We start from the raw sequence: 19,327 nt of genomic DNA on the forward strand, positions 1-19,327 counted from the left end.
AACCCATCGCCAACAGGTGCTGCCCAAGAAACAAACTTTTTCTGGGATATCACTCCGAGTTGCCAAAGGGGAGAGATCCCTGGGCCGCTCCGGGGAAGAGGCAAACACCAAAAAAACCCCAAGTCCGGAGAGGGCCGGAGAGGAGAGGGACAAAGCGGCGGGAGCCCGCAAAACGTGGCGTGCTTGGGGCACGGCGGGGAGCGCGGCCCCGCACCCGCACCTCCCCCGGCACCGCCCGGCCCGGGCCGCCCCACCCCACCTGCGTCCGGGCCCTGCCCGCTACCCGCCCCGGGGCCGGTGCGCGGGGGGAGCGGCGGGGGCGCCCGTTTAACCCCTTCCCCGCCGGCGGCTCCGGAAGCGGCGGCGGCGGCCCCGTGGGGCGCTGTGTCCTGCGCCCGGGCGGGGAGGGGTGGCGGCGCGGGGTGGGGGCGAGCGCGGCGCGGGGGGGCGGCGGCGGGAGCCGCTCCCTCCTTGCCCAGCCCGGCCCGGCAGAGGCGGCAGGAGGAGGAGGAGGAGGAGGAGGAGGGCGGCGCAGAGCGCAGACATGGCGGCCAACATGTACCGAGTGGGAGGTATGTGGGGACGCGGAGGCGCCCGCACGGAGCCCCCCGCGCACGGCCGGAGGATCCCGCCGGGCCGCGGGCCGTACGCGCCGCGCCGGGGCCGAGAGCGGCGCCGCGGCCCCTCGGGCCGGTGAGGTCCCCAGCGGGGCGGCCGGGCCCGGGCGGGCGGCGGGAGGCGGCAGCCGGTCCAGCAAAGGGTCGCCGGGCCCTTCGCGGGGCGGAGGGCGAGGACGCAGGTTCCTCCCCCGCCAGCCCCGTGCGCCGGGTGGGAGCCCGGCCCCCGCCGCCGAGGAGGAGAAGGGCAGCGCCGCCCTCCGCGGGAAAGGGGGGAGCGGCGCTACCGGCTCAGCCCCCGCACCGCGGGCCGGGCACGGCCGCCCTTCGCGCCTCGTCTCCTTCCCCGGAGAGCGGCGGAGGGGCCGCCCGCCGGGCCCCGCGGGGCGAGCAAGGGCCACCCCGGCCCGGTCGTGCGCCCCCGGCCCGGGCCGGCCCCGCCGCGGCCTGGCGGGCCCTGCCGGCGCGGGGCGGTGCGGGGCGGTGCACACGGGCAGCCCCAGCGCAGCCCGCGGGGCGCTTCCCCCCGCGCCGCTCCCCTGCCCCCGCGCCCGCCCTCGCCCTCACGGCGGAATTTCTCCGCGCCTTCCTTGGTCTGCCGGGGATAAATAATTAATCCGGCTGTGTAACCGGGGGATTTCTGTCAGCTTCCCTTGCTTACCGCCGTGACCCCTGAGGAGCGCCCTGATACGTGACTGCTCGGCGAGGGGCGGGGGGGAGAGGGCGTTTAGGCGGCGAAAAACACGGCAAACGTTTGTCTTCCTATTCGCAGCCTGTCGAAAATGACACGGGTAGCTTTTGCTCCCTCACGGAGGGAACGAACGTGGCAGCGTGCCCAGTGCTGTGGCTCAGGTGCACCGCTCAAGTTAGGTGTGCAGTACTGGGTGCTCAAAAATCGCTCTGTCCTCCTGCTCTCTCAACCGCCAGAGCTGAGAGGGAAGATGCGTGCAAATGAGCGGTGATAACAGTTTGAATCCCTTTCTGCTAATGTTTTGAGGTATGCTGATAGAGCCACAAATCTTCCATCTGCATGCTCCCTCATTAGGGCATTTAGATTGTAGTCCCATCAGCCTTTACTCATGAAAGTAATCCTTCTCTGAGCAGGTAGTGGGTAGGGTTTACCTCTTAGGTAACCAATTCTCTTTTTTTTCGTTGTAATCTTAATAAGCAATCGTAAACGTATCCAGAGATCATATTTTTTCATTAGAACCACCTGAAGTTCCTTTTCATTGTATTGTAGTGTCAAAGTGTTGCAGAAGACTTTTGTATGTTGTTATAGTTTCTCATCTGATTTTTAAAAATAAAGTTTGCATGGTGCAGAAGTCCAATATCAAATTTAAAGTGTGGTTGGCATTTGATGGGTATTTTTTCACAGAAAACAAGTTTTTGGATAACTATTGAAGGAAATGCACTGCATGTCAATTCTTTATATGTTACATGGGAGCAGCTTTCAGGATATGAGTGAACTTCCATACACTCACTCTATGCAAGTATTTTTATATTAATGATGCTGGAAGATACTTTGTCCTGCAAGATCCTTGCTAATCTCATGACAATTCCTGCTTAATATAGTTTGCATCTCATTGGACAGATCTAACAACAAGAGCAAGTATTATAAAATGTACATTACTCATGGGGACAACTGTATTGCCACAGCACCTGATAATAAATATGAGGTGTCATCTCTTAACAGAAATTTTAATCTCCATAATATAGAAACTCACTGAAGTGCTCAGTTCTTGAATCTTCCCTAACTGATTGTAGAAGTTGTTCTTTCTCTGTCAAGGTTTATGAAGTGTGTGGATTACTGGATTCCAGTGTAAGCTTCTACACAAAGCTTTTAACTTTTTCCAGCGTGGTTGTTTAAGCAGGTGTAGTGCAGTTATAACCAGAATTTAGGAACAAATTATGTTAAATCTCAGCATAGAAATGCATTACTGTCCCGACATTTATGAAGAAATCTCAGCCCTTTGAAAACTTCTAGGTTTAGAAGAAAATTTTTGCATTATTAATGAAATGTCTTTACATATTTTTTGGTATTTCAGTGACTTTCCCTTTTTTTCCTTGCAGATTATGTTTATTTTGAAAATTCTTCCAGCAATCCATATCTCATTAGGAGAATTGAAGAACTTAACAAGGTACAAATATCAAAGATTCATTCTTAACTTTTGGCTTCAGTCAGAGTGCTCATTAAAACCTGAAAATTTTTTCCATCCCTTAAGATTTCTGCTGTGGTAGGGTTTTCTGGTGGTAACTGAAAACTTGCTGTGTGATACCCTGTAATTCTGCCGTTACCTGTGGAAACACCTGATTGCTCCTTCCCGGTGAACAGGATCCCTCTGCTGCAAAAACTTTCTAACGATTTCTATGAATTCTTGGAGGAATGAATGAATTTAATTCTCTGGCTGATGATGACTCTGTGAATCCATCTGGAATGACAGCCATCATGTAATGTGTCTGCTTTTAGATAGGCGTTTCAGGAGCTGGAAGGTACCAGTGAGACTTTGCAGTGATCAAATAACAGAATATGTGACTTCTGTGGCTGGTTATTGCTCTGCCTATTGGCAGCTGTGCATGAAGAATGGGCTTTTGAATAAAGTACAGGCTGTGTTTTCTGTCTTTATCCTGAGTGTATTTTCCTAAAAAATGGAGGCTCTATTGACTGTCATTTTGGGGAAAGCATGATTATTTTTCTTCCGTCTTACACTATTAAAAATAGTGTGTTTCTATATGTATTATTTTTTTTCGCTTTTCCCTCAAGCAGTATTAAAACTTGCTGATGCGCTACATCAAAAGTTAATTCTCAAAATGCCCATCATGATGTAAATAATGATTAAATAATTTTTTTTTCCCAGTGGTTAGAAAGTAAATGAAAAAATTGGTCACATGCAGGTGGCTCTCTTCTTATTAATGAAACATAACTGTATGCCATAGCAGACATCAACCACATTGATTGTTAGTGCTGTCCAACACAACATCCACTGAACTTGTGCATGGCAAATAATTTTTGACTTTTATTGGAGGAGAAAATTTTTTATTCACAGTAATTGACATGATTCCAATCGTGTATTGAATGTAATGTTTATTACCTTTAAACTGCACTGCTATAATTTAATCTTGCTTGTGCAGGGTACAAAGAGTCATGTATGGATTTTTTTTTTTCTTAAAGAGAGGTTGAAGGTTGTAGTCCAGACATCTTAAGTATGAATGGTTTGCTTTCATGTGTTAAAGGTATTGAGCAAATGTGGAGGTGTTATATAAATATGCAATGAAATACTTTGATTATTGTTCTACCAGGGACAATTTTTTTTTTCTTTTGTAAGAAACTTAGTCAAAATATTATAGATTTTAGTATTAAATAAATAACTGAAAGTAAAGAAGTACTTTTGTACCTTCAGGGAGGAGGATACAGTTCTTCAAATATTAGTAAATTCTTTATAGAAGATCATGGTCCCCATAAAGAGTCATGAAAACAACACTGAACTAAATAGCTCTTTTATTTTAGGAGCTGTTGTGACTTTTTCAAACAAGCCTTTCAAAAGGACTTTTTCAATAAATGTTATATTAAATGCCATTCTGAAAAAAATGCTAGAGTACTTTGCAATATACATTTCTGTCTAAAGCTGGATGGTAGAGAAATGTTCACAAGGATTCTTATGTTAGCATGATACTGGCATTGGGCCTCTGAACACCTGAATAAAATATAAAATCTGAGGACTCAATAATTGTAGTTAATCCTCTTGTCTGGTCTGAAATTGGCACTGGCCTCTGTCAAGAAGATTTTATTTATTGGAGTAATTCTGTTGATTTCAGCTTGACTGATCATGTGAGAACTACTGATACGAGGGAACACCTCAAGCAGAGAGTGTTTAATTTGTATCACTCAGCTGAGGAAGGATTCTGACATTCTGACTTGATTTTCTCTTTCTTTTGTAGACTGCCAATGGGAACGTGGAAGCAAAAGTGGTGTGTTTTTACAGGCGAAGAGATATTTCTAACAGCCTTATAATGCTTGCAGATAAGCATGCTAGTAAGTAGATGGTATAGGGCATTTTTTCTCTACTAACACAGCCTGCTCAATTTCTGCAACAGCTTAAAATTGTGTGGTTTTTTTGGCATGTGAAATATATATTTATGTTAGGCATTTATTAACATCCAGTTAGTTTCTTAGTATTATCTGATACTCTTCTGCTCCTATCAGTTGCTTCTGGGAATAAAATTAAGCTGTATCCATGTGATTAAGTCTGTTCATCTGGGGGGAAAAAAAAAAAAGAATGTATCTTTTCATCTGGAAGATACAGCTGCATTTCTTTTTTTTATGTCAAAAGTAATTCTTGGTTGTAAGTCAATTTAAGCTTAAGAGCACTTGTGATTATTTGATATTACTTTTTTGAGCTAGACATAAATGTGTATTGCTTAATGTAAAGAATGAAATGTATCATTGGGGACTGAAAAATCACTGGAGATTGTAAAAGAGCTGTTATGTGCATTTATGCTAAATGTAGATATTAGTCAAAAAATAGGGGGGTTAATTTTTTATTTTTCTTTTTTTTTCTTCTTTTTTTTTTTTCTTTTTTTTTTCCTTTCTTTTCTTTTCTTTTTTTCCTTTTTATTTTTTCTCCGTGTTTCAGAAAAACAACAAGTGGTAATGGGTGAAAAAAGCCCCATTTTTCAACATGAACCTAACTTTTTTTTGGTATCTGCCATTTGTTATACGAGTGAAATATCATATTGTTCCATAACTTTTTGATGAAAAATATAATTCTGAAGAGAAAAAATACAATTCTGAACCTAAAAATCTGAGATGAAAACAGTAATTTGACAAATACTCCAGTCATATTTGTAAATAACTTGTGTGAAGTACATCAACATCCCATAAATTTCTTGCCATATGCTATTAAATACCATTTTGATTATATATGACACTTGAGTTTTCAAAATTAATCTGTGAATAAGTTATGGAGGGGTTATGAATCTCAAATTTATGGGGATGAATCTCTTGAAAGACATTAGATAATGCCAACTTTCTAATGCAGATAGACGTATGACGGTGTAATAAGATGGGTGCTTTAAAAATACCCTGCAATTTGTTTAATATCCAGCTCTGGTAGTTTTGCTCATCCAGGTATGGTTAGTGAAGAGAAACAGCTGATGTTTGGGTTTTGTTTTATTCTTTTATTGGTCTTAGAGAAGTAGGGGTGATATGAGAACATAGTATGAAGTACTAGCTTGGTTTTTATGGGAAGACAGTACATCTTGCTTGTGTACTAATAAAATGATTTAATGTTTTTCTTATATAGTTGGGTACGCTCTATAGTTATTTGTGACCTATTTATGATCATGATCATCAGCCCCTGCAGTCATTAGTCTTTTGAATTCTTCCAGCTGAAATGTATAGAAACATGAATCTTGTAAATTTTTTTTTAGTTGGCTTACTTTTTAGAAAAGGGTATGCTAGTCCTGTGGGTATCATTCAGTCTGGAAAAATGAATAAGATTTTTCTATTTCCTTTGTGAGTTTTAGATTGCCATTTTGTCAGCAGTTTGATCGAAAGGACTTGATGGTCTGTTGCTCTTCTCCTAGAGCATATGAGGGGTTTGTTGGTGTCACTAGGAGTGCCATGGAGTCTTCCATCATATGTTCTCTGTTGGGGTTCTCTTGTGGTTTTGTAGTGAGTAATCAGAAATGTGATTTCCAGCTGGTTCAACAAACATCTTTAGAAAGCCTGTGTCCCACAGGTTATGAGCCTTCTAACCCAGCGCTCTTATGAATTGTGTTTCTCTATTGAATATTTTCTCTGGACACAATGTTTCTGTTCTGACCAACCCATGGGATCTGTAGTGCCAAGTTCTCTTAGGAGATGTTTGTTACCGTAACAGGGGACAGCACACAGTGAAAGATTGCCCGCCTAGAGCTTCCTATAGCTCATAGAGCAGATGTAGTTAAATGTCAAATCAATTTAAAGGCTTTCATTCTGGAATAACACAGTGTTCTGTTTAAAAATATGGTGCGTGTAAACAAAATATTTGTATATTTATGAATTGAATGTTTTAGAAGTGTTTTATATAGCTAAACATGCTGACGCTTCAACACTTCTACCTGGTTTGGTAAAAATAAATGTTTAAAGATACAAGTTTCTTAAGGAATGGAAAATCTATCTCAGCCACTGATTTCTCCTGTGTGCCTGTTTGGAGAAGTCTTTTAAGTATAAGATCTGCTTGATCTTTTCTAATGTTATTTTGTGTTACTAGCTTTTTTTTTTTTAATGGTAGGGAAAACTGCTCTGAGTTACGTATTTCTCAAGATTTTGGCAGGTGGCGATTGGGGTTTTTTTGACTGACGTCAATTTCTGAAGGCTACATTTTGAGGTGTAGATATGGTCCCATTTACTAAAACAAGAAACTAGCTTCGTAAAAAATATTTTGGAAATTTAAAAAAAGATTTTCAGTAACTTGAAAAAGTTTCAGAATTATTCTAAAGAACGTTTGGGAAACATGGAATAAAGTTGATCTGTGACTTTATCACTGGTAAGGAGTCAGTATATTGTTTTCCTAGGGTGTTTGTTGTTGTTTTTGTTTTGTTTTTGTTGTTTGGGTTTTTGTTTGTTTGGTTGGTTTTTAAATTTGGTTGGGGATTTTTTGTTTGTTTTTCTTTTAAGTTGACTTCCAAAATATTTCAAGATATTGTAACAAATTGAGGGGGGAAATCAAATTCTCCATAGGCCATTCTAAAATAATGAGGTACAGAGCAGTTCTCTTGTTTTCAAAGATTGTCAGTGATCTGTGAGGAAATTGTACTGCCTTTTTTTTTTTTTTTTGCCTTTTCTCCCCCCCCCCCCCCCCGGTGTTTCAGATAGAATTTAATTAAGGAAATTTTTATTTGTCTACCAGCATCATGTATGACATCAGTTAAGATCTGGGAATAGTTCTGGAAGCTGACTGTAACCATTTATATCTGGGAATTTGGAATATTTTATGGGCGCTTGAGGACTTAATGCTTTTTCACCTCTGATTTATGTTACTATAAAAAGAGTTTATGGTAAGGTCAGCTTGAAATACAAACCAAAATACTGTCCAGGATTAGCTTCTTGATCCTGTGCAGCCTCCTGAGCTTAGTAAGAGAGTTCTTTTGGGGTGTTAACACTCACTAGCACATAGGTTGCAGTCATCACCGCAGGGTCACTGTGAGGGGGCTGTTCCTTTCTTGGCCTGAAAGAATTGGCCAGCAGAGTAAGGCTTCCTGTGAAGGGAGAAGAAGGGAGAGAGGTGAACAGAGGATGGCAGGCTGTGCAAGAGACAGATGTTGCAACAGACGCCCAAGTGCGTGAGCGTGAGCAAGTGAACTCGGAGACCTGGGAAAGAAACACTCAGCTCATTAAAATGGGTGAAGCAAACATAAAGGGGTGGCACAGAGATGTTTCCTAACTAAATGGTGTGATTGGAAAATTGCCAGCTGTAGCTGAACCTATAAAATGTAGATGATTATTTATCTGCAGTGGAATTAATGTAAGTATTTCAGGGCAAGGTTTTAATAGCTGTGGAGAGGAGGCTGTATCAGCTTTGTACCAGCACTGGTTTTGAGTTACAGCGAAGGGCTCATGTTCTGTATTTCCTTCTTTTGCAATAGATATATCATAGAATCATAGAATATCCTGTATTACAAGGGACACATGAGGGTAATTGGGTTCAACTCCTGGCCCTGCACAGGGACCATTCCAAAACCCATAGCATATTTGAGGTTTATTCACTACTACTTTCTTGAAGCTGAGTGGGGTGATCTGAGTGCATGATGCCATTTTTTTGCAGTTCTTTGCTCTTTATCTGATCTTGTATTATCATACTATGTCTGAAGTCATTTCTTATTGCAATTCCTCAGCCAACTTTTGCCTAGTCAACCATCTGGTGAGGATATAAAAAAAATTACTGTTGTTGGAGTCCTTCATCTTCTGATTTATTAAGAGGGTTTGTTTCTTTTAGGTGTGCTGAGATGCTGACCAAGTGCCAAGAATATTTCTGGGCCTGTGATAAAGCCTATGCAGAATGTATTTTTTTCTCATTAACACAGTTGACATTCTTTGTGAATGAGACAGTACTCAATTAAAAAGAAATAATCTCTGAGATATTTGTTTCATTGACTGAGATGAAAGGTAAAATAATTTTTTTCTAGATTACAGAAGCTGACAAAAAAATCATGTTCAATCTCAGTTGTTCTTTTAAGAGATCACTTAACTGGCTTTACTTCTTGTTGCATATTTTTAAAACTTTTTTTCTTTTGCTCTTGATCAGTCACATTTTATGTCATATTGCTTTGTAAAACGGTGTTTATGCTATAGAATTTTTGTACATGATGGATATCTAGGAAGAGAAGAGTCCTGCTAGTGATTTCTGGTTAGACAATCATTAGGGTTGTAAAACACCTCCAAGATACATCCTTTGACTGAATACTGCCATGCCCACTAAACTTTATCATCAAATGTTGGAGTCTGTACTCAGTTCTGACCTTTGGATGACATGAATGTGTTGCAATCAGAAACAAATCCAGTATTCTCTCTGTACTTCAAGGTTTTTTGCCTGTAAAGCAATGCTCCTATTAGAAGTTCTTATTGAAGTTGGTGAAAAATATTTAATATGCCAATATGTTTTTATGGTTGCTGTTAAAAGATCTCAAAGGATCTTACAGACACTCGTAGTTTATTTTCTATAATATATCAAGAATATTCCAGCATTCCTGGAAATGGCTTGATTGTGCCGAGCAGTTTAGCTGCTGCTGAGCCTTTTTACCTTCACTTAAAGGTGCTTTGTAGTTGAGGGGAGGAATATTTTGCATATTGTCTGTGTTAACTGCCAACACTCCAGATGCATCTGAGAGAATGAAGCTGTTAATATTCCATCTGATTTTTGAGAAGCATTTTATTTCAGTAGAGCAGCAGGCAGGCAGGTATCCTTGAAGATGTTAAGAAAATGAGCTTAACTTGAGCAGTAGTGTTTAGCAGATTACTCAGTGATGTTCCCAAAGATACACAGAACTGAAATGTGAACTCCTTCCATGTTTCATCAAGTTTTTCAACATATGGTTGCCGTTGCATATTGGTGTTCTTAATACTCAGCTCCAGGAAAAGCACAAGAATTTTTCCTGCCCTCTTCAACAATCAAAAAAGTACCATTTAGAAAGTTGTATGAAAAAAGTTATGGGTGTGGAAACCCTTGGGGTTCAGGGAAGGGCTCCAGAGAAAAATGTCTAAAACACCTTGTGTTCTTCAGTGTCCTGTTATCTTAGTCACCTATTTGACTCAGTGTAATTCAAAACATTTATAAAATACTATAGCTGGACAATTTTTGTTCCGATCGTATTGTAACACAACCAGAAACTTGTTGGATTTTTTTTTTTCTTTTTTTGGTTGTGATTCTGTTTCATGGTAATATTTCTTGTACATCAAGCTGAACAGTTATTCATAAAGGATACAATATTTCTTTAACGACAATCCCTTTTCTGAAAAATCACTTTAAGATGACTTTTCCTGTTGCCTAATTCAAGTCACATAATGTCTCAGCATAAAACATATGTTTTGACTGGAGATTTTATTTGAAATCTTAAATTGTCTTTTTTTTTTTTTTTTTTTTTTGTTTCAATGCTTCCCTTGATACCTGTTGTCTTTGCAGCCTATGTTCAGTTAGAAGCACCTTTGGTGAAATGAACCCAAGAGACAAATGTTAACTCTTCTACGGCATACAATCCATTTTCTCTGTCTTGATAATTTTAAATGTTAAAATAATTCACACTTTCTTTCTAAAAAAAGTTCCAAAAACCAAAATTCAACCCCATGGTGAACAGTTTTTGGTCTTGCTTATGGTCATGTTGGTGAAAAAAAAAACCAGAACAAGATAAGTCTTTAGAGCTCAACTGATTTGTGTCTCTTACAGTAGTGTTAGTAACAGTTCCATGGAATCTTGTGGCTTTTGGAAGGTTTTCTGTTAGGTTACAGTTCATTTTTTCAATTGCACTTGGTGAGAAGGTCTCTCTTTCTTGCTGTTAAGAAAAGAGATCTGTTGATATCACCCTGTGAGGAAAGATGCCATTTTCCTGGTTGGACAGGAGAAAGATGAGCTAGGGCCTGGAAAGACAGACCTGGGAATGAGAGGTAGGAGAGTCTCTTGAATTGGATATAAGGAAGAAGGCTTGGCTGCTGGATATGCCTGAGGAGTGAGTGAGCAGACTTGTGTAACCAGTTCAGTGAGATACTGCCTTGTTAATCTCAAGGCTCCTGTAAATATAAACTAGTGTTTTGTTTGCAGCTCAGTGTCCCTGGCTCTGTTGACTCTGTCCACACACACCAAGAATTAGGAGAAAATTAGTTTTGATCTCACATAGTCGCCCTCTTCTCTTTGAGGCCATGGCAGGTTTTTCAGAAGTCTGTCTGTGAGCAACTCATTAGAAGACTCTCGGGTTTGTTTTGAAGGTGAAGTGGTGAGCAGAGACAAAACCAAATATAGCAAGCCGGGAAATTTAGGTGTATAGGTTCCAGCGTTGCTTTTGTTGGAATTTTACATGTTAATACTTATTTACAGTCATCTGATAGAGACATGTAAACTAAGCAGTAGCAAATTCAGGTTTGTTGTGTTGCTTCTGAGAATCCTGAAGTTTGTGATGTGGGAGGGACACACCCTAAGAGGACCGTTTAAGGATGATACAGATAACAAATTCTTAAATCAGTGGCAGAGTAGCTTTTATGCTAAGGCACTTTTATTAGTCTTTATCACTTTCACTGAAAATGAGCTTGGGGTTTTTTGTGGGGAAGACATGATCTCTTTGATCTCCAGAGACAAGGGAACATCAAGTTTTTCTTCGTTCTCCTTCAAGAGAATGCCATAAGTTGTAATTTATTTGAGGAGAGGGAAAAAATTCAGAACTTGCTGAAATACAGCAAGCCTTGTTGAAAACTACTTCCTTGTCGCCAAGGAAAAGCTTGTCTCAAGGCCCCCAATTATTCTTTTCAAGGGTGCTTTGGGTAAGGTCATAAATTAGGTGTTTTCTTCATTTGATTTTTGTCCAAGAACTTGTGAATGTTTTCTGTCCTCAACAGTCAAAGCAATAAAGAACCAGAAATGAGGAGCCTTTTGCTTCTGACAATATCTGAGTATTCCTTTTGTGACTGACATTTAGAATTAGTAGTTATATTGTCTCATTAGCAAGTTTCCTGTCAGCTCCAAGTATCTTGTAGAATTATTAACTTCTGTGTCCATTCAGGCTCCTCCTTTGGTGCAAAATGGCTTGTTAGATTGAGAATGTTAATGACCTTCTCTTAATGGACGAATGGATTTATAACTAAGTTCATAATTTTAGGAGTTCTTAGCTCTTATGGGAAACTTGCATTAACATTTTTTTTTCACCTGTGTATGTGTGATCTGTCTTTCGATCATGCGTGGCTTCTTCACATATAAAAAGTTGTCTGTTCTGTACTATTTGTATAACTACATCTGAATTTTTCCATGGATTGTCTAGCTAGTTACTGCTAGCTTCATTTTTAGATCTCCAAAGTATAAACCTATAATTTTGGGCAAGTGTGTGTAGGTCAATTTTCTTTCAAATTCAACAATCTTTTTTTCTGAACACAGAAGTTAAGAGGTTTGAATACATTGGTGCCAATTTATCTGACTGTAAAAACAAACTAAACCTAAAATCTGGATTAATTTTGTGAATTTGCTGTGAAGAGTGGAAAGCTGTAAAATACCGGTTTGTGTTTATGCTTAAAACTGTTTAATAGATATATAGAGCTCACTTTTTATTTTTTTTCCTTAAATACCAGAAGTATTTATTTAGTATGTTTCCTTGGTAAAGAACTCAGTAGGGTACAAAAGGTGTCACTTTTTTGAGGTGTACTCCCAAAATAAATTTTTCACATTTGAGTCTTTAGAACGGGAGAGTATTCACAGAAAATTGCCAAAGCATTGTGCATTCCCCTATTTCCCTGTGTTCCTTAAGATTCATTTCCTCATGGTCAAGTTAAAATACACATGCCATTATTATTGTACTTGTTCAGGGTTTCTTTTGATTTGTAGAAAACATGTAACTGTTTTGTCTCATCTGCTTTCCTTCCTCTTTCATGTTTCTTAATAGTGCATGCAAGTGATCCTACACTGTTTTCTTGGTACCCTTAAAATACTTGTAGTATTTAAATTGATTATTGATCATAACTTTTTGTCTCATGAAGGTAAATAGATTTCCATAATCTCAAATGGTTCTACATCTTTTTTTTTCCCCTTGGCTCCTAATTTTAAGTGACTTTTCCCACTTTCTTCCCAGTGAACCCACACTGTACCAAAGCACCTGAGGCATAAATTTTAGACTACAGAAACATTGCTAGCTTATCTCTATCTGTAAAGTTCCAATTAGAGATGCATTTCACATCTTCAAAGAATTCTCTGATAGTCTAATTGAATCAGTAGTTTATATAATTTATAAACCTGATTGATGCAAACTCACTATTAATATAGAAAGACTTTCCCATCATGCAGTGGCAGTAAAATGTGGGATTCGGGAATCAGGTCTGATGCTTTAAAGGCTTTACCAGCAGTAATTCTTGAATGTCTGTATTCTGCAGTGGAATGAAGTGTGCAATAGTTGCCCTTGGTAATACTCATGCATGCCTGTAACTGCAGACATGCTGGTAGAGGTGGAGCTTTTTAGCTTGGGGAAGGCTCTGTGAGAATGAGTGTAGTGCTTCCTACCCAAGCTGATTCATGCAGTGATGTGTGTGTGTATACATATATATATATATATGTGTGTGTGTGTGTGTGTGTGTGTGTGTGTGTGTGTATATATTGTGTGAGGTATTATGGACTAGATAGAAGTAGCAGGTAAGATGAATGTGTAAACTAGCTGTTTGGTTTATCTGTTAAGTCTCTTTCTGTTAAAGGCAGCCTGCACAAGTAACAGGACTCAAGATCAGCAAATATGTTGAGTTTGTCATGCCCCAAGCCACATGGAGTGGGTGGCCGGAATGGCTGTGCTATTTCGCAGTGTAGTTTGTCTGTTTGATCAGTATTTTGGTTTTTACCTCGGCTACTGTTTGTAACCCTCTCTGACCAAGTGAAGATTTGTAGTGTGAATCTGCTTTGCTTCTGGTTTTGATATGGAAGAAATGATTGTGTGGTCCTTGCAGAGAGATTGCTTTGTACTGATGTAGAATACATCGCTCCCATGAGCAAAAAAAGTTTGAGTGATAAAAAGTGCAGTTTTTTTTCAGTAAAAGCCTGTTCTACATTATCAAATTCCTAAAATACTTCAGGGAGCAAGGTAGTTCATTTTGACTGTTGCCTACTGTCTGAATCCAAAATCTGTTCGAGGATTTATCACAGTACATAGGATGTCTTCTCTGTGCAGGTTGCAGAGTTGCTGGGCTATGCATAGAGCACTATATATGCATATATCCAGGGGTTATGTGAGTGCATGTGCCTTTTCTACTTGTACAACAGGTTAAACATTATCCAAAACCAGCACAACTAAATTAGCTATCTTCCTGTTTTTGATATGCTGAATGATGGAATTAATTTTTGTTTTGTCTGGTCTTGTTTATGTGAAGGATTGTGACAGTGATATGCAATGCTGAAGGGACTCATGTTTCAGTTTCCTGTATTAAAAGTGCAGCCTTGTTTTGGCTTAAACTAGAGTAGAAATAGTGTCGGCAGAGTCAATGACCTGTAACCTAGACCCTACAGGGTACTGTGGCCCTCTGCTGTGCAGCAGTGCCTTTAGGCAGATCCTTTGACTGATGCTGCTGTCAGGACTGAAATCCTGATGCAGGATTTCATATACATGTTCTCAGTAGGCCCTCAAGAGGCCAAGGACTCAGTTGCCAAGTGTTATACAAGAAAAAAGGTTTTGATATATGGACAGCTTTTATATTGATATTTGCCTTCAAATGGGGGCTGACTTCATCTACCTTCATAATGCTCTCCCCTTTCTTTTAGTCTTTAATTTTTGTTTTTAATAAGAGGAAAAAAAAGCCAGAATCAGAACACTGAAGATTTACCATGTCAGAGATTAATAAGTGGAGACTTTTGATATTTTACTTGCTGCAACAAAGTGGTATTTGAACATGTTGTCTGCAAAGCAAAGTACTGAGAGTAGAAGAAAAACTTCATTGGTTTACTTGGGAATGGCATATATATTAAAATTTGAATAGTTAATACAAGGTGATGTTTATTCCTACACTGTTTTGTTTGTTTGTTTGTTTTTCCTCCTGGCTTCAGAATTAATAAATTTAAAGGCTTTAATTATTTAAAGTAATACATGTATTCATATCTCTTTATACTTTTCTCAGTTGATATGCATAGTTCCTGTAAATTATAATCTCATTATCTCTGTATATTAAGGCATTAAGGATATAATGCATCCTGGAAGATAAATATCTAGCACAGTTGATGGAAGAAACTGATCCTTTAAGTCTTACACAGACTGTCAGAGTGAATTACCTCCTTCTACTGGTTGTCTTGTCAGGTCTGTAGACAGAAAAGCTTTCTTACCATGTTGGCATTGACCAGGCATTCTCTTGGATAATATTCTTCTCATTTCCTAATCTCACACATAGAACCTTAATTTATCTTGATTAGGTTTACCCAAGAGCAGGATATACAAATCATTTTGTTTTCTCTTTTTTTCCCCTTTTCTTTCTTTTTATTTTCTCCATACTGCTTCTTTCCTTCCTGCAAAAAAATCCAACAAATTTCAGCCCTTCTGTAAGGAGATATTGTAGAAGATAAATAATTTGTGTTTTATAAGCAGAATCATATGCTGTTCTGAGTAGGGGTAGGAGAGTGCTTGTACAATCTGTGCCTTTTCATCTCTGCCAACAAATTTTGAAAAGTTGTTTATTGGCTTTTGAGGATGTGAACTGAATGTTAGAAAAGCAGTTTAGATCTCTGAAGCTCTGTGGTTATTGTCACACAGTGCAAAAAAATGCCAGTATGGATCTTAAACATGGACTTTGGATTCTTACCGAAAACGTTAAAGCGCATTTTTTGTGTGCTCAGTTTTTCTCATGCTACATTATTTTTTATATATTTACACTGCATTTTCTTAAGGGGAGACAACCATGCAGCTTGTTAACCAACTAGATCAAACAGACCTGTTGCCTATGCTAAAGGAAAGACAATCTTGTTTTAACAAGATATGAGCAGGAGTTTCACAGAAAAAAGGTGAAAATCTAAGTCATGGGGAAAAAATTATTAATAGCAGCTGTCTTGGGAAAATGGAAGATACAGATCTCCCTTTTCTTCAAATCAGGTGTAATAATTATTCATGCAGGTTACATGGCAGTGTTGCAGGTAGCCTTTGTATTTCTTGAGCAAGATGATGGATTTAAAAATTATTTCTTGGGCACTGTCAGATTAACCATGCACACTTCTGCTCATGGTGGTCTGCCAGCCTGGATTTGAGGGTAGAACTAAAATTTCCTTTCTTTCCCACACAACTCTAAACATATGTACATTTTGGAAAGACTACTAATTGACTTCTGATTCAGCTGATGAGCTGGATGTAATCATAATTGGATGTTCATCATGTTGCAAATAGCAGTGTCCATGGCACAGTTTTGAGTCTGCTGCTTGCTGCTACTAATGAGCTGCTTAAAGAAACACCACCCAGGACTGTTAATTCTCACATCCTGTTGCAGTTCATACAGATGTACACAGGACCAAACATAACCTGAGCCCTGTAACAGGATATTTTTCTCATTTGGAAGAATTTGCATTTGAATAGGTGATACAGAAATCAGGTAAAAGGGGAAAATCTGGTTGAGGTTTGTGATGCATAAACCAGCTTTTTTCACTGCTGCCTACGTGTGATTGTCCTCATGCTTCTGTGGGACCCTTCTGTTCTGTGGCGTTGTTACAAAGTAGCTTGTAGTGCTGAAAAACGGTTAAAGAACTATTGTGCTTGCTCTTGCGTGTATTCATGTTATATTTAATTTATTAGGATCTTTTTATTAATGTAGCACATCATGATCCATAGTACTTATGGAGGTAATCCTTCCTTGCTTTCCACCCACAAGCTCCTAGCTCTCAAAAATCTCCAGAACCAGCTATCAAATAACCCCCACCCATCAAGCTTGGGAAGGTGAACTTTTCTGCTAATGAAAGGTGATGGTTTCCATGAAACATTTTTGCTACAGGCCTGTGATAAATGTGATATGGTTGCCCAATTGCTTATGACTGACTATCATCCTGGAAATTGTTATTATTGTTATTCATCCTGGAAATTATTATTTATATATAATTGTTATTATAAAATTTAATTATTTTATTATTATCAAAGCACGCTACTTGGAAGTACCCAAAAATACATTTTGCTTTATTTTGGAAATAATTTTTATTATTGGACAGTAGGTGTGGCATATCAGTTTTTAATGGCTACACAGTAGCTATTACTCTGTTTTGTGACCTCCTTTAGAAAAATCATGAGGAAGTAGTGTGGAAGGATCACCTGGATAATTGTGTAGGAAAACTGGATAATGCCTTAGAGGTCACATGTATATCCATGCTATCCAGCAGGAATTAAGAGCAGATCTGTTCCCTATTAACACAAGTGATCACTTTGTTTTTTCCTACCCGCAAAATTGCTCAGATTCATGCTTTAGATAACAATATGCTATTTACATGATTTGTAATACATACAAACTGTTCTTTGGACTTCTTATCCTATCTGGAAGTAACAGCAAATATCAAATTGATGTTAGATATTCTAAGTCATCTGAACATTGCAACAGACATGGTATAGGTACAGCTAATTAATTCAGCTTTGGGAGACACTTCCTCACTCAAATTATGTCAAATTGAAAATGTAACCATGTGCAGTCTAGCTCACAAAGTTGATCAAATGGCCTTACTACAGCTTTAGGAGGTTAAATATCACAACTAAGTAAAATGTACAATTAGTACAATGAAATGTGGCAAGAAGCCTCATGCGGATGAGCAAATTGGCCAACTGCTAACCTAGGAGAGCTCTTCATTCATGGTCTGAATAAAGCTGTTCAGATGGTTAGACTTACTGTTTTTCTTTTGTATGAAATTTGGCAGTAATTAGATTTACTCTCTCTCCTCAAAATCTATATTTATAATTGTTACTGCTGTAGCATCTAACTGCCAAATGTGCATTTGAAGTTTTTGTCACAACCATCTAAGCTTAAAGAGACTTATGCACAGCCACCTTTTCTTTGATATGTGTGGCAAACTTGCTGCTCTTCAGCATTCTCAGCTTTTTATCTGTAGGTTTGAAAATATGTTGCTGATACCTGGAATGTGCTTATTTTTTAGGCTGAGTGTCAAAGAAAAAGGTATAGAGGGAAGGAAGAAAGTTTGGAAAGTTTTCTGAAAGTGAGGCTTTCTTTGAACTTGAAATTCTGATCTCAGACTGATCTAATACAATTTAAAAAGTATTTTAATAAGCAGTGAAATGGCTGTAACTGCACAAATGGTGGTGGTGGTTTGAATCTCTCCATCTAAGCTTGCACAAGCTGGATACAGCTAAGCTGAGGTATGGTTTCAAGAGTAGAAGCAATTAAGGTAGGAAGTTAATGCACTGTAGCTTTGGGTACTCTACTGATTTTATCCAGCATTGTTCTGTGCCACTGTTGAAAGGAGTCTTGGTTTTTTCCCATTATGTCTTTCCAGCCTCCTATTTCTGCTTTTTTCTCTTTCTATTTTTCTTTATTTTTTTTTCTTTGTAGGCCCAGCAGGCCAAGCAATTGGAATTGACCTGGACAACTAAGTGAATAGAAAACTAATTGCATGGTCTGAGTCTAAAGGTGATGGTTAAGCATCCACACTGTGTGGAGTCACGTGGGAATCTCCATGGGGACCTGTCTTCAGCAGTGACTGGAGCAGGCAGTGTGGTGCACTCTTTCCATGTTTGCAGGTGACACAAGGATGGGGAGGGTGACCAGGTGATGGCCTGAGGGAAGGGCTGGTATGCAGGAATTGCTAGAAAGGAGGAGGAGTGCTATGTCAAGAAGATGAAGATGTTCAGTAGGGACAAATGCCAAGTCTTGCATCTGGGAAGGAAGAGCTCCTGGCAGGAGCATAAGCTGAGAACAGAGGGGCTTGGGGGAGCAACTCTGCAGGAAAGGCCCTGAGGCTCCCCCAGCCGACAGTAACTCCCTGACAAGGAAGGGAGTTGGCCAAGACCATCCTGGGCTGTATCACCAGGCACATAGCCAGTAGATCAAGGCACGAGATTATCCTCTCTGATTATTAAGCACCCATTGCATTACATTGAATTATATTGCGTCCAATTTTAGGTTCCTGATAAAGGAAAGTTGCTAATAAATTGGAACGGATTCAGCAAAAACCATCATGAATGGCACTTGCCCTTCTAGGAGAGTCAGCTGGAACTGACCTTTCTCAATTTGGAGAAGAGGTGGACTCCCAGGGCCTATGGGGGTTAATAGACCAGAAGATGGAGTTGGACTCTGGGCAGTGACTAAATTGAAACAGAAGTGATTCAGATTAGATAGGTGTGGAGGCTTTTCTCCATTACTGGGTGATGTGATGGGTTATGTGATCTTTTGTCTTCAGAGATTTTCAATTACTGAGTACCAGGGACTGACCTCACAGCTGAGCCTATTTTGAAGTATAGTTTTTGCAAGGGACTTCCTGAGGCCTCTTCCAGCCTGAATTATTCTGTTTCCATGATTTTTGGTTAAATTTCCAGATTCC

The 19,327-nt window shown here is 39.6% G+C and overlaps 1 protein-coding gene across 2 annotated transcripts in view; it reads left to right on the forward strand.

Moving 5' to 3' along the window:
* Window positions 1-433: 433 nt before the first annotated feature.
* Window positions 434-19,327, forward strand: part of MTA3 (metastasis associated 1 family member 3) — a 132,423-nt gene continuing 113,529 nt past the window's right edge. The window contains exons 1-3 of one of the 2 annotated variants that reach the window (XM_066178379.1): window positions 434-572; window positions 2,688-2,755; window positions 4,554-4,647. In XM_066178379.1, the coding sequence (XP_066034476.1) occupies window positions 545-572; window positions 2,688-2,755; window positions 4,554-4,647 (190 nt within the window). In that variant the 5' untranslated portion in view covers window positions 434-544. The remainder of the gene's footprint in view (window positions 573-2,687; window positions 2,756-4,553; window positions 4,648-19,327) is intronic. The other variant, XM_066178380.1, reaches the window with a different exon arrangement.

The sequence above is a fragment of the Chamaea fasciata genome, unplaced genomic scaffold, assembly GCF_029207755.1.
Source record: "Chamaea fasciata isolate MVZ Bird 193981 ecotype frontalis unplaced genomic scaffold, bChaFas1.0.hap1 SCAF_3, whole genome shotgun sequence".
Lineage (NCBI taxonomy): Eukaryota > Metazoa > Chordata > Aves > Passeriformes > Sylviidae > Chamaea > Chamaea fasciata.